The following is a 15,387-nucleotide window of genomic DNA, read 5'->3' on the forward strand; positions in this document are numbered from 1 at the left end:
GCAAGCGAGCAGACAAGTTGAAACATGAATTGAGGTGAAACATAAAAGACATGTCAGTAAAAACAATCAGCCAGAAGTGGTGGATGAAAGTTCAGATTGTTTGCTAAAAGTAATGGACAGACGTTTGAGATAGATGATTATAGATAAAATCACTTTCAATGGAAACATTTGTGACGTGTGGTGGTGAAGGAGTATTTAAGTTAAGCTGAAAGCAGTTGTGGGTTTCTTGTGGGTGTTCGACATAAAAGGCTGGGAACCACTGTTATAGACGTATAAGAGGGAAATGATTAAACGTGGCTTTATGGCGCTACAAGAAATGCTTTTGACAGCATGTAAGAAAGATGAAATTGTGAAGTTCAGGGTGATATCTTTCCACAGCTTGGCAGCTCTGTATTTTCTTAGCGGAGGTATTGTAACGCAGTCAGAGGCTTAAGCTATAGAACCGTGGGTGTGGGTGACAGGAAGTAGGGAAGGAGGCAGAGAATTAAGAGCCGGGGACAGCGATGAGGGGGGAAAGGGGATTTGGAGAGCAAGTGTGACATAATGGAGAAGATGAAATGAGAAGAGAGCAACACGGAGAGTGAGAGAGCAGTGACCCAGAAAACGGTGACATACACCGAGCACCTCAAGATACTGTGTCACTCAAATAGAAACAATTAGTCCAGATCTTCTTAATGAGGCTTAATTAAATCTTAACTCTGGAGAAAGACGACATTCATGTTCGATGGGAAAGGTGAGTCTGGAGGGAAAGCAGAAGGCAGGTTAAATAACTAAATAAATTACTGTGAGTGTGGGTGGTGTGTGTGTGTGTGTGTGTGTGCATACAGGCCTGTACATACCTCTTACATGTGTGGAAGCTGATTTGCAAGCTGCTGAATATCACATCCATTAACGATCATTAACTAATCACCAACAGCTCCCTTCATTTAGTTGTTGTCTGTACGATGTGAACACAGAGTGCACCTGTTGTCAGCACCACTTCATTAAAATCATTACGTTATTATTAATTTGGCCTTTCAGTTTAAGGTTTCTTTTGAATATCCTTCCCTGGACAAAGTGCTTACTGCTGGGGTGATGCATTTTTCACTTTATGACCATTTTCTCTGTAACTGCTTCCTCTGTTTAATGTCATAAGGTCTCTTATTGTCCCGCCTCTCTGCTTTCTGTCCTCGCTGTCACTTAAAATGACCTCTCTTTTCTTCTCTCCCCCTGCACCACACCTTCTTTATGTCCGATTTCCCTCTCCTTTGCATCTGTTCTCTTTTCTGGCCTCTCGTTCTTTCTCTGTATCTATCTCTTTATCGTATTTATTGAGCCAGTGAAGGGAAGCTGGTGGTCCTGGCTCTGGCCATTGGTGTGGCCGAGCAAGATGACTTTGCCAATATCCCTGACCTGCAGGAAACAGCGCAGGCACCCCCGCCAGCCAATCAGGAGCCCCCTCCTGAGAAGAGGTACCAGATAACGTACGAGAGTGCTTGTTGTGTGTGAGCGAATGATGGGGGGCAAATGAAAGCATGTGAAGGATATGATATCAAAGAAAAAGAAGAGATCATTTCAGAATATTTGTAGAGGAGAGTAGTTTTGTTTTGTAGTGTTTTCGGTGAGTCACTGCACTTAAGTGCATTGTGCCACAGACCTGCACCTGAAATAGCCCCAGAGCTCAACACTCTGTTACAGAAATAAAAATGAGAGCTGACTATGAAACCAAATGTAGAAAAAAATGCCTGAAATGCTGAGATAAGTAAAGAGATTTGTATGTTAGCTGAAAAGCAGCAATGAGCTCATAAATCACGGCAGTGAGATTCTCACTGGTGCTCCAGTTTTTCTCTGCTTTTAGGGGTGAAATTTCAGCGAATCACATAAAACCAACATTTTCTCATGCCAGTGGTCTTTTTTTATCTCCTGACCGTCATAATTATCTCCCCCATCGCAATGACATTCTCCTCCACCATTTCATCTTTATTCGTTTGTCTTTTCACTCTTGCCTTACAGAGACCTCCCATTGGTAATTGTTGTATTTCCTTTGTATTTTCATGCTTTTTTTTATCCTTTCTACTCCCGTTTTTTGCTTTTTTCCCTCCTGCTCATTAGCTTCCTTCAATCACCCTCTGCTGCTCTGAGAGTCCCATCTCTGTAGCTCCACCGAGGGCCCAGAGAGCCTCCTCATTATTCCACAACATGTTAGTCACTTACATAAACACGCTGCTAAAAATAAACCTTTTCCTTGCCAGCTACCTTACACACTAGAAGCCAAAATATTTCCACTCATCTTTAAGGATGCACCACTCTCACTAGCATCTCCCTATCTCCCAAAATAATTAGTTTAGCATTCTGTTTAGGATTTCGTCCAACTTTTTTCGTGGAACAGTTTAAGACTTAACAAAAGAGTACAGTGGCTGCGTCATGTAATTCAAACAGCTGTAACCGCACTGTGCTTGTGTTGTTCCCTTTACGGCCGTAGATGGTGGTTGTGATTATTCGCACCAGCGTGTAGCACCATAGTGTCGGAGTGAAACCCTGCGTTTGGTCCAGCCCTAGGCAGATGCGAAACACTCGATTTCCTCAGCAGTCCAATTAGGTCGTTTTAACCTCACTTTGATTCTGTGACAAATTGGAGACAATTTGGAGATACATAATATGACACACACCTTAAAACAAAATGACAGGGCAGGGTGAACAAATTCTGATTTTCTCGTCACACCAATTATTCCTCATTCACAAGTGTTCCATCAATTTGACACATGATTTTAAACTAGGGCTCTATTACAATACAGATGGTAACTGTTTTCCTATCGAGACTGCACAGCTGCAATATGAAGCTGCACATGTGGGCCGTGCAACTGGAGACAGCTGTAGGGTCTCCTGCGTCTTTAGCATGACAGCGATTGTCCTCCCGGAAACTAATAAGCACCTTTTATTCAGCATCAAAAGTTAGCCTTTGGTGCTACACTACATCGACAACGAGATATTTGCCTCTTGGTTTGTCTGCTTCATTTTAGTCTCTTGCCCTGAAGCATCCTGTGGCCTTTTCCTTGTCAACACAGCGCTGCATGGAGTTACAAACAAGCATGAACATGTTCTTTCAGGAACAATGTCGCTTTTGTGAACATCGAAAACATTTCCATTGTTCAGGATTAGTGTGAAACCCGTAGAGCCACAGAGGAGTTTTCTGTGTAATTTGCTGTGCACATTACATCTGGCTTTCCCAGCTTTTGCGTTCACCCGGAAACCTGGTTGTGAAATCCACTAATAGACAAAACAGCAAACAGGAACCGCGGGCCTTTCAGTCCAGCTCGTGGCTCGCAGGACCCGCCATGATTGAACAGTGATTTACTGCTTTGTGGTATTTTCTACATTAACCTGAGGTTCATCTAATTTATTTAAGTCCAAACAGAATGACTGGAAGCTTACAGTCTGTGAACAATAGAGAACTATGACGTAAAAAGATTTGAATACAATGAAAGCTTCAAGCTCCTGTGTAGCCCTCTCCTTACCTGTAAACTAATTCCACTTGAGCCACCCATTGTTTTATTTGTTTCATGATTGATTAGAAATTCAAATCTATAGTAAATGATTTAGTTACACTTTAATTGGATGCTAAATTTAGAGGCTCGGATGGATGTTATAAGCCTACAGTATATTAGAAATGCGAGGTGTAAGCTTGCTGGGAGTGTATCATTCCCTGTGGTGTTAGTGCTGACTTCACTGATGTCTGACCATGATTTAATCAATCATGCTCGTGGCATATTGCTCATTTTAAACGGGACTCTCAAGCCGGAGACAAAGCTGCGCTTTCATTCGTCTCCCGCTCTCCGCAGCCCTTGTGTAGCCATATCATCGAGTCTGTGCATTCACATCAAATATGTCCTTCGCGTGTCCATCACTCATCGCCATACCTGCATCAATCCATTCAATGAAATGAATCATCTCAACAACATGTGACAAATTATTTCAGCCAAACATAAAGCCTCTGAAGTTAATGTGAATAGTTCACGTGACCCTCAAACGTAAGCATCATCAGTGCAACATAAAAGGGAAACTCTCCACTGTTGATGAATATCAAAGAGCTGCTCTGCACCACTGATATGTGGTGCCCTACATTAGTGGAACAACAACCAGTGGTGGAAATAACTATTTAACAGCTATAGTTAATAGTTGATGTAGAGATTCAGATTTGACTTAATAACTAATAATAATTTATTCAAAATAATGCCTAGTTAAAGATTAAACCAGTTTTATTGTGTGGCCCGTAGGTTGATAACCACTGGGCTAAAGTAGCTAACAGTAAATAAATAATTTTAAACTAGCCATACATTGAGCAGCTACAACAGTAAGCAACAGTAACATGCTGCTAACACATTGATGCATCAGTATTCACAATCTAATAATGTCAGAAGAGATATTTCTGCAAGATGATTACTTCTATTTGATACTTAATGTTAATTTAGCTCACAATACCTATGAATGTTAACTTGAGTTGGAGTTTGAATGTAGCACTTATAATGGAGTAGTTTTACGTCGTTGTATTATTCATTTTACTGGAGTAAAAGATCTAAGTGCTTCTTGCACTTCTGGAAACAATAATACTGCTGTCTTTGCACTACAATTAACCAAATAATCATGTTAATTCAAACATCATGGATGTAAAGTGCTTCAGGCACAAATAACAATAGAGGGGCCTTTCGTTTAACCTTCAGCCATGTGTTAACGCTTCATTGTTGCTTGGCCGTAGTCAAAGGCGAGCCGAACAAACACACTGCTATCCCCACCGGCCACGAGAAGGTGTTGTAGTGCGTAATATTCATTACGCTCCTTCACTGACCTTGTGTGAGATCGCTGGATGAAAGTGTTCTGCACAGCCCTTTGTTGATGAAGTGATGCAGGAGCTGACTGACAGCTTGAACTGCATCACAGTCGTTGGTGGTGACCAAGACTTTAAAACCAAGGTAACACAGTTTCAGGGGAGAAAGAGAGAGAGGGAGGGGAGGTTGCACAATGAAATAGCAGAGGAACTCAGTTGGACTACAACGATTGTGTGTTGCTTAGATTCTGTGGCCACACGTGCTGAGATGTTTATATCCTAGGCATCCATAGAGTGTGGATCTTAGAAAGCTTAATGAGGTTGTTCATTGTCAGTAATGCCTCATTGGTCTTCACTCGAACGATTCTGTTGCGATTCAGCGAACCTTACCTACACTGGAGGTTCTCCAGGTTCTCCTCCAGTGTTGCTATACGAGAAGCCTCAATCCCTGAGAGCTTTGAATCTAGATATCTTTCTGAGCAGCCAGCGAAAGGCCCAATGAGGATGGAGGTTCAGGACAGGAGAGGCGGGATATATCCTCATGCCACATTAACATTCAATCCACTTGCCCGTGGTCTTTCAATTATTCATCCATTCATGTTACATAATTTTGTGTACGGCAGTGGAGTTTTTTCTTGTTTCAGAATGTCTCTTGCAGATTTGGATAAATATAGATGTATACTCTGCCTCAAAGATGTGATGCACTCAGGGATGCACTTTTAGTGTCTGTTAATTGCCAAGTGGGCTTAGACTATATAATAGTGCTTTATAATTTATGATCTTAGTAGACTTCTTAACCCGACATGAAAGGCAAAGAGCGTGGTTTATGACCTTGAACCTAAATTAATACAAATGCGTGTTTATGTAGCGTCATGATTGTGGGTTTGTGCTCTAACTGCATTAGTCTGACTTGGAGGAGTTTAGTCTTTATTGTGGCGGTGGAGGATGTGTTTAGGTCATTCTGAGGTCACAATACATGTGCAGGGTAACATTTTAAGGCGGTAATTTCAGGCCTTGCTGTTACAATGCTTCCAGATGATATAATCTGTTTGTACATAAACATGTAAATTTATTATGCTATGCTCTGCTAGTCTGCTCCTCTTGTGACAGGGGCTTTACAGGCCTGGCTAATCAGCCAAGTCTTCAGGGGCTCTGCTTAAGACTGTCCCTGAGGCTTTGGGCCCCTGTGGCCACCATGCTCATCCAAACAACACAGGGAAAGTGATGAGATGCAGGCGGGGGAAAGTAGATAGCACTAAGGCTGAAGAAAAGGAGGCACTAAGAGTAGGTTAGTGCAGTCCCACATCCATCCATCCTTCCATATGTCAGCGGAGGATGAGGGAATATTTCCAGGGTGCAAATCCATCTTCCCTATGAGAGAGTACTTTATTGTACTCTGCACATCCATGCGTTATGCGGGGCTGAAGGCAGCACTCTAGCCAGCAGGTACATGCTGGTACACGTGCTCATCTCATACATACAGATCAGATGATGGCTATTTGGAGCATTAACCGAGGACTTTTGTGTTCTGCCTCAGAACAGGTGGCACGTCTGCAGCAGCCTCCACCTCGGAGGCAATCTTTGAATCTAATCGGGATGCAAAACATTTGGTAGACTCTTGAGACTTTTAACAAACGTTTTGATGATTTCATCTTGCTGAAATTCCCCAGAATAAGAGGTTAGTTGTTTTAATTAAGCTCGGAAACATCATGAATGCTAAATTGCAGAGAGTATTGGGATGCCAGAAAGGGAGCTGGGGCTCAACTTTTATAGATAGAGTAGACACTAAGCTTGTCTTTGGATTCAAAAGCAATCATGCGTAACTGTATCAGGCAAAAGGGCAATTGCCGGCCACCAAATTTAAGAGTCGCACATTTGGAATACGGCCTCTAATAAAACGAAAATAGACATAAAACAGTGCTCATACAGACCAACGTTTGGCACCCGCTGAAATATTTTAATATTCCATTTGAAGAAGCAGAGACACAGAAGGCAAACATTTAGCACCTCCCCTGTTGCTTCTTCCTGAAATGGGATTCCAGTAAACGATGCTATTTTAGACTAATTTCCAGTTCCAACATGCAGGAAGTAATTAGGTAACAGGGAACGCATCCATATTTATATGTGGCAGCAGAATCTTTGGTCCTAGCCTGAGAAGTGAAGCAGCAGGAATGACTGACTCTAGTGTGAATGTACATGTGTTTCATGTGGATGATGAGTTATGTAAGCAGCGCCATGCTTCACTGCTGTGGCTTTGACTATGTATGATCCTGGAAAGTATGCTGTGGCCTCTGAAGAATGATAGATCTAGTGGGCGACTATGAAATTGAGCATAGGCTTTAAAAATACATCACTTCATGGTTTCAGGCGAGCATGTTTGTTTGACTGTGACATGTTTGCAGAAGGGTGGGGGAAAAAAAAAAGAAAAGAGGGCTGGGTTGGGCTTTCTTTCTCGCGTCTCTCTCCAGCCTAGAAGTGGAGTCTTTCCCCCCCTCCCCCTCTCTTCGAGCTGCTGGCCCTCGGTCAGGTAACAAAACAGGATAGTATCACAGGACGGTGAAACCCAAAGTGGCCCCGCCTGCCTCCATATGTCTGTTCATGTGTGTGTCTGCGAGGTTCTCACCCGTACCTGTCATATATCCTAAACCTTATCTTCTTTGTTCTCAGTGTGTTTGCCTGTTTGCTGTGCCCCTCTAAACACACCCTTTCCCTGCGTCCACTCCCAACTACCTCTTGTCACGCACACCCCAAACCCTCAAATGTATGGTCTCTGTTTCTAGAGCCGTTGCTATGCCAACAGCCCAATTTCTGGTCCTTAACTGTGGGAGAATCTGATCTAAACTCGAGTCCACTCTGCCTCCCACTGGATACTGTAGACAACTGCAGGCTCTAAAGCGTCAACTTCCATTATCAACCCCCAAGGGGTGGGACAGAAAAAGCATTGGCACCAAAATGTTGCAGTTGTAGTATTACCATCTGCCACAATTAATATTCCTTTTAATAGAAATGAAATAAACTGAAACCAACCTTCATGATAATACTGTTTGATCTGGAGGAAGTACATTAATTTTTTTTGCAAAAAATCCGCATTTCCAGCTGCTTTGTTTAAACAGCCCGGAGGCAGCGCTGGAGCGGAGGTCCACCTCAGGTGTTGTAGAGCAGGGCTGGTAGAAAGGCCATTCCCCTGGATGCACTAGCTCTTACCTGAGAATGCACTGAACCCCTGAATGAAGCATGAAGGAGAATGAATAATTGAAGACGTTCACTCCCCCATCGATAGTTGGGAGGTGGAGGAGGAGGGAGGTGCCCTGCTTTACTTCAAACCCCGAAGTCTCTCTCCATGCTTTATAGAGCTCTTTTGAGCTGATATTTTACCCAGCCTTTTCCTTGCCTCGCAAACTCATTGCCTGCAGTTTAGAGTTTGTGCAAAGACAAAATAGTCTCCTGAAAATGCAATTACCTCCCTTGGCAACTAATCCGACTAACGCCAATTGATGAATATTCCCTTCCCGTCTCGAAATGGTTAACATCCCTCCTTCCCCCCCGTCTCGCTCTGGTTCCTTTGCTGGTTGAAGTGATTGTCTGTTTGCTTGTCTTGTTTGCTTGCTTTTTCCGTCTGTCTTATTTGTCAGAATATTTCCCCCCCCGGTTCTGTCCTTGTCTTCAGCAAAAATGTACACATTATTACATTCAACATCAATTCTCATCCAAATTTACAGTTTACAACGCTCAAAACAAAACAAAAAGTACATTCTCTCAGTGAAAAGCTCGACAGAGATTGCTGGCCAGACAGACAGACTTTCTGTGGGCTCCTTGTTTCCTGCCAGTCCAAGGCATTGCCTTCACTCTCTGTGAGTGACAACTACTTGCATATATTGTATATGCACATGTAGCCAATGCCAGTTTGTGCTTTGGCCCTTGTGTCCCCAGTCCACAATTTTAGAGTGTTGCTTAAAGGTTGAAAATCAGGTTAGATGTAAAGTTACCTTCTATAATATGTAGTTAAACGCCCTCTTTTGTGACACTCTAAATGTGCATTTCCTATGTTCTTACTATTTGTCCCTTTTTGTGTTTTCAATGATATTATATTTTTTAATGGTATATCTAAGCCTTATTTCTCTTTCATACTATATCTCATCTATTGTTTATTTTGAGCTCTCCACGTAGAACGATGGTTCTTGCTCTCCTTTTCCTGGTGATCAATTGTATTTATTGTCTTTTTCTTTTCTTCTGTGTGCTCTTTTTCTCCCTTTGTCATGTCCGACCCTTTGTCTCCTGTTAGATATATTGTCTGTGCATAGCTCTTTATTTTTGTCTCTTATTCTTTGATACTTATCAGACTGACCAAACTAAGCCTCTCTTGTGTTTCCAGGCTTTCCTTCCTTCATTCCCTATCTTTTCTTGCAGCTCTGTTTTTCTCTCTAATGTGCTGGTGTTTGTAACAATCTCACTCTCTCTTTGGTTTTGGTTTTCGTAACCTCACTGTTCATGCTATTAATACTTTCTATCTCTTCTAATACAGATAAACAATTTCAGCTTGCTTTTCTATTTCTTACTTTCCTTGTTGAACCTTTTATCTTATCTACAGTCTTTATGATTTCTGTTCAGTGTGTGTGTCTGCAACTTCCGCGTCCTCTCTGAGTCTGCTCATTTCGTTTCTCTTTCTCTGTCTGTTCTTGTTTTTCTTCTCTATTTACTGTTTGTTTATTGCCCAACAGTGTTTCAGTGTGCAGCCTCTCCATGTGCCTTGACCAGTCATCTATGGAGTGCTGTGTGTCCAATGTCTCACATTACATTGGCCAGGACCGTCACATTTATCTCTCTCTTCTACTCTCTTTTTTTCATTCTTTCTTTAATCTCATAATATTTATTCTCTTTTACTTTTTCTTCTTTTGCTAATTTTTTTTCTTTACACTTTGTGATTCTTCTTGTTTTCATGATGTATGAACATAGAGGTTTCTTCTCCCAGAATGTTTGTCCCACTTTAACGTTATGTTTTCAACTAAACTTAACATCTATTAACATTTGTACCTATGCCATGGGAGATCTCTGTTCTCTCTTTTGTGCTTTTATTTATATTTTGTGTTGATGATGCATATTCTTAATAACTGAGAGATTTTAACACACACATATGCACGCACACACACTTTACACAACTGTTCCACATCTGCCCTGTTAAACGTCTGGTCCTCTACATGTTGCTATACATGTCTGTCTATTGTATTTATAGTGACGTTATGTTGCTATACATGTCATTATACATGTGTGTCCCGTTAATGTCTGTAGAGTAAATAAGGTTAATCATGAACTTTTTGGAGTTCATGGATTGGTTTCTATCAATTTCAAATTTAGTGGTTCTGTTTTGTGTTCTGTCTGAAAATGTGTTTGTTTACTTGGTGGAGGTAACTTTCTTGTTAGAGATATGGATGTTTGCCACACTGGACATATGTATAGTCATCTCAGATTCCAAGTTTCATCAAACACAACTCACCCACATCAAATGCCCTCAGTTCTAGCGCCCGCCGTTAATCTGTGGAATCTTTGGCAGATTTGATTTGGCTTCGCTGATGATAGCTAGAGAAAGCACAATCTACTTTGAAGTGACATCTATCCAAAGCATATTTGTACTCAATTGGTCGTTTCAGATAGGCGGTCCTCAAGCGCCAAACAGGTGGAGGTTGGACTCCCTGTGTGCTCAGACATTCTCTCTTTCTGGAGACGAGTTAGCTTCTCAGCACGTGTCCTCGCCGTTTTCAACCCGTGTTTCTGCCTACAGGGGCAACAAGCCAGCGAACAGTCCCAAGGGCCAACCCCCTGATGCTGACGGCCGCTCCTCCGTAACTGACCTGGCCAACTCCCTTACAGGAGACATGGTGATGGTAAGAACTGGTATCTCACCACACACATCCACCCTATGCTGAGGAGTATATTATTATGTATTATTTAATTGCCAATACGTCCCGTTAATAGCCAATAACTGAACATAATGATAGCCTGTCCTACCCTGTCTGTGACATTAAGGACATTGTTTCCTACTGAACCAATTGAGCCGATAAAAACGAATTAAAGCAAAAGAGGCCAATATATTCTGATTTTTAGTCCTGAGTATGTTTCATAGTGTTGTCTTAGAGTTTAGAAAGCTTCGTCCAAAAGCACAGATGGTATTATACAGCTGTTTTCACAGTAGTACTCTCCTTTTGATGAGTAAACTGACCTTGAGATGACAATTCCAGTTTGAAGTCAACTAGCCTGCAAACCCCATCCAACATCTTTGGTGATGAATCAGAATGCAAACTGTGAGCCAGGCCATATCCACCAAAATCAGTGCCCGGCATCATTAATGCTCCTGAAGCTGTATGGAAACAGCTTAAAAAATCATGTGGAAATATTCAAACCAGAAGAGTCGAAAAATCATATTGATGCCCATGGTTTTGGAATGAAATGGTATATGCATGTACTATTTTGGCAGTACTGGCTGTAGGCAGGACTCGTGTTGCAGAATCATCCTCCATGCCAGAGGTTGATTTAAAGCTGCACGTAGTAATAAGAGTACCATAATATGAGAAAAAAAAAACACAGACAGTTCCTACAGCGGCAATCAAGCAAGACAAGCTATCCAAGGTAACTCACACTGTTTCGTAAATTAGACTTGGAATATTTCACATTTGCTCATGCCTGTCAGTTCTAAAACCCATACCGAGAAAAGCTGAGCAAGTGAGTCTTTTCCACTTTGAAATTTGAGCTCTAACCCAAGGCACTGAAATCAACAATTTCAGGTAATGCTCCGAGAAAGAGTTTGCCTGCAAACCAAACGACCCGGCTGGTCTTTTCCAAAGTATTAGTGGAGACACTTGCACAAAGTGTTCTTTATGAACTCCCTCAAAGTCCTCAAATGCTTCATTCCAAATCAATGCTATTGTTGCAGAGGGAGAAAACAATAAAGGACAGCGACAGAAGGTGGAGCCACGGGGAGAAAAGAAGTGGAGCTTAGCTTCAAGTGCAGAATGCTAACCTTGAGCTGTGCTTTAGTTCTCGCCTTGCCCCTAATGCAATGCTCTCTCTCTCTCCTACTCTTTCTGTTTGTCTCTCTCTCTCTCTCTCTCTCTCTCTCTCTCTCTCTCTCTCTCTCTCTCTCTCTCTCTCTCTCTCTCTGTCCGCTGCCTTCTATCAGATAGTGGCCTTTTAGTGCACAGCAGTGATAAAGCAGTCAGAGTGGCTGTGAGGGAGAATGGGTGGTCTAAAGCTCCTCTATCTTTAATCTGAGCGCCTCCTGCCTCTTAAGAACATTAGAAAGGAAATTAAACTCTCTCAGTCTTCTTAATGTCAGACCTTTGAGCAGCTGCTTGAGTACGCCATGATAGAAATGCAGCTCTAAAATCTCCTCCCATCACGGCTTCTCTCTGTCACGGTCTGTGTGCGTGTGCTTGTGTGAGAGAAAGTGTGTGTGTCCTTGGACTGAACTATCCGTGTGATGAGTGGCTGCTGCTGCTGCTGCTGCTGTTGCAAGTATTTCTATTTATTTGACTGCATTTGTGGCCCCGGCAGCTGTCCCCAGGGTCGGAGGATGATGACGGTGAAGGGCCAATCAGTGAGAAGCTGGGCAGGATCCAGTTCAGCATAGGCTACAGCTTCCAGAACACGACCCTCACCGTCAAACTTCTCAGGGGCCAGGAGCTCCCGGCCAAAGACTTCTCCGGCACCTCCGATCCCTTCGTCAAAATCTACCTGCTGCCCGACAAAAAGCACAAGCTGGAGACCAAGGTCAAGAGGAAGAACCTCAATCCCCACTGGAACGAAACCTTCCTGTTTGAGGGTCTGTGTTGTTTCCACTCAGCTACGTATCAAAGAACTGTTATATATATATATATATAAAATAACTGTTTTTATTACATATTTTTCTATTCATATTTATATTTAACGTACAAATATGAGAGTGGTATCGATCTTCTCCTTTAAGAAGAGATGCGTTGCTCAAATCACAGGCTCACAAACCCAAGTTTGTAACATTGTTCCATTGGAAACGACACAGGTCGTAACCCAGAAAGAGCATTGTGGGAGTTGGTGAAAATTTCCAAACAAGGTGGGAAATTCGAACACAGTTGTTATATTTACTTAACACTTAACATCTGCATTTAACTCTGCAAAATGCAGATGTTACGTAGCAGCCTCCAGAGTGAAGGAGTGTCTCACCTCTGTATGATCGCAAGTTGTTTCATTATGACCAATGTGTTCGGATAGTAAAATAGCCAAAATAATGTGTAAACGGTTCTAAAATTAGAAAATAGCCAGTGCTCTTGAAACATGAATGAGATAGTTCTTTGTGACTTGAGTGTAATGATCCCTCTCAGTCATTTAAGAGAGAGAGAGAGAGCTGGCTGTTCCTGCAGTTTTTGAAATGTACTTTGGCCTTTGCCAAATTCCTCCCTGTTAGCACGGTGCAGATTACACTGCTCTCTCTGTGCCGTCAAGAATATGTTTTTCATCCTCTGTAACTTCCCTCTGATTCTGTCTCTGTTTTAGGCTTCCCTTACGAGAAAGTGAGAGAGCGCACTCTATACCTTCAGGTGTTGGACTACGACCGCTTCAGCAGGAATGACCCCATTGGAGAGGTGTCAATCCCCCTTAACAAGGTGGAACTGGGCCAGATAAAGACCTTCTGGAAGGAGCTCAAGCCCTGCAGTGATGGCAGTGTAAGAGAGGGCGGGGTGGCCATCAGGCCGAACGATGACACATCCAGTGTTTTCATTCAGATGTTACAGGTTTATTAAAAGTGCAACGCCATTTGTTGAGTGCTCTCAGCATGTGAGCTTGATTGACGTAATTTCAGGGTGAGCAACGGGCTCAGCTATGCCAGCCTGGTCACTGTGTTTAGCATCTGTGTTTGGCACAAGGGGTTAGAGCAGTGATGTAAGATTGCACAACGAGCGAGTGAGTAATCTGGAGTTTGATGTTCCCTGATGAAATCTGATATCAGACTGGGAGATTCATACGTCGTCGTGTGTGTGTGTGTGTGTGTGTGTGTGTGTTCCTCAGGGGAGACGAGGAGACCTGCTGCTGTCTCTCTGCTATAATCCCACAGCCAACACCATCACTGTGAACATTATCAAAGCGCGAAATCTCAAAGCCATGGATATCGGGGGCACCTCAGGTATGTTTGTTTAGCCTTTTTTTTCTTCTTTTTAACCCTTGTTTACCCGTCTGAAACCCCTCTCCTGACATTGGAAGCTCCATATCCACATTCAAACATTTGCTGACCCGTCCAGCAGAAGACAGTTGCCTTCTAGCTTCTAAGCTGGGTCGCACCGTAGATAGCTGCACCTCTCCCTTTCCCTGTATCCTTCCTGCTCCCTCTCTTTCTAGATATCTATGAGGATCTGCCCAGCCAAATCTGTGTCAGCTCAGTCTGGTGCTAGTCTTTAAAGCATCAAGTCTCAATGTGAATTGCCTTATGTGGCATATATTTGTAAAATTACTGCTTCGTGCAGTAGCAGGAGCGGTGTATGCTCGTGTCACAGAATATGATAATACACCAGAATTGAAATCCCAGGCCCTATTTCCATAAATACTTCCTCATTTGTATGTTTCCTAGCTCAGGGGATAAGTTGACCTTGAGCTCAAACTAGGTATCTGCTTCCCTGCTTCCTTCCCTGACTTAAACAATTAAGAGGGTAATTGCCATCCTGACTCTAAAATTCACCTTCCCAGAGCATCTTCACCCTCGCTCTCATGCAAACTGCTGTTTTTTTGCGGCCACATTGCAGATCCATATGTGAAGGTGTGGCTGATGCACAAGGATAAGCGTGTAGAGAAGAAGAAGACGGTGACAATGAAGCGCTGTCTGAACCCCATTTTCAACGAGTCCTTCCCCTTCGAAGTGCCCGCCCATGTGCTGAGGGAGACCACCATCATCATCACCGTCATGGACAAGGACAGGCTAAGCCGCAACGACGTTATCGGCAAGGTAACCCTTTTATAGTACGCCTTGCGCTGTGGCCTTAGGTTACAACATATAAGCCGTGAAAGTGACGGCAAACTGAGTGAAGAGACTTTCAGACAGGAAGTGGTCGCCACTGAAGTTGGTCAACACATACATTTTTCACCAGCGGTGAACAAACTAATCAATGAGGAGAAACGGTCCAGGAACAACATTAGCTTCACCGTTGGATGTCGTGGTGCTAACCAGTTCCTCTATTTTAAAGCGTAGTTTGACATTTTAGTAAATACAAATATTAGCAGATAGAGTTAGATGAGAAGATTGATACCACTCTCATGTCTGGCAATTAAACATGAAGCTACAGCCAGCAGACGGTTAGCTTAGCTTAGCATGAAGACTAAAAGCAGGAGGAGACAGCTAGCCCGGCTCTGGTCTGGCTCTATAGTAGTTGCCAGGCAACCAGCGGAGACTCCAGGGAGTTTCAGCATAGCAGAAATAGGCTTCATTGATTAAGGCCTCAACAGCAAAATGTATTTTAATACCTATAAGTGATGCAGCCTGTGAGAGAACCGAGACCACGTTTCTTCTCGCGTACCTGATGCCAGATATCGCCCAAACACCGCGGCTCTTTCAGAAAAGATGCTGTCATGTC

The 15,387-nt window shown here is 42.9% G+C and overlaps 1 protein-coding gene across 1 annotated transcript in view; it reads left to right on the forward strand.

Annotated features, from left to right (window-relative positions):
- The window catches only part of syt7a (synaptotagmin VIIa), a gene marked incomplete at both ends in the record, with an annotated part of 60,789 nt that overhangs the window by 45,164 nt on the left and 238 nt on the right, over positions 1-15,387 (forward strand). The window contains 6 exons of the mRNA XM_079162425.1: positions 1,320-1,463; positions 10,578-10,680; positions 12,347-12,614; positions 13,322-13,491; positions 13,835-13,949; positions 14,563-14,762. Coding sequence (XP_079018551.1) covers positions 1,320-1,463; positions 10,578-10,680; positions 12,347-12,614; positions 13,322-13,491; positions 13,835-13,949; positions 14,563-14,762 — 1,000 coding nt within the window. The remainder of the gene's footprint in view (positions 1-1,319; positions 1,464-10,577; positions 10,681-12,346; positions 12,615-13,321; positions 13,492-13,834; positions 13,950-14,562; positions 14,763-15,387) is intronic.

This window comes from Pholis gunnellus, assembly GCF_910591455.1.
Source record: "Pholis gunnellus genome assembly, chromosome: 7".
Lineage (NCBI taxonomy): Eukaryota > Metazoa > Chordata > Actinopteri > Perciformes > Pholidae > Pholis > Pholis gunnellus.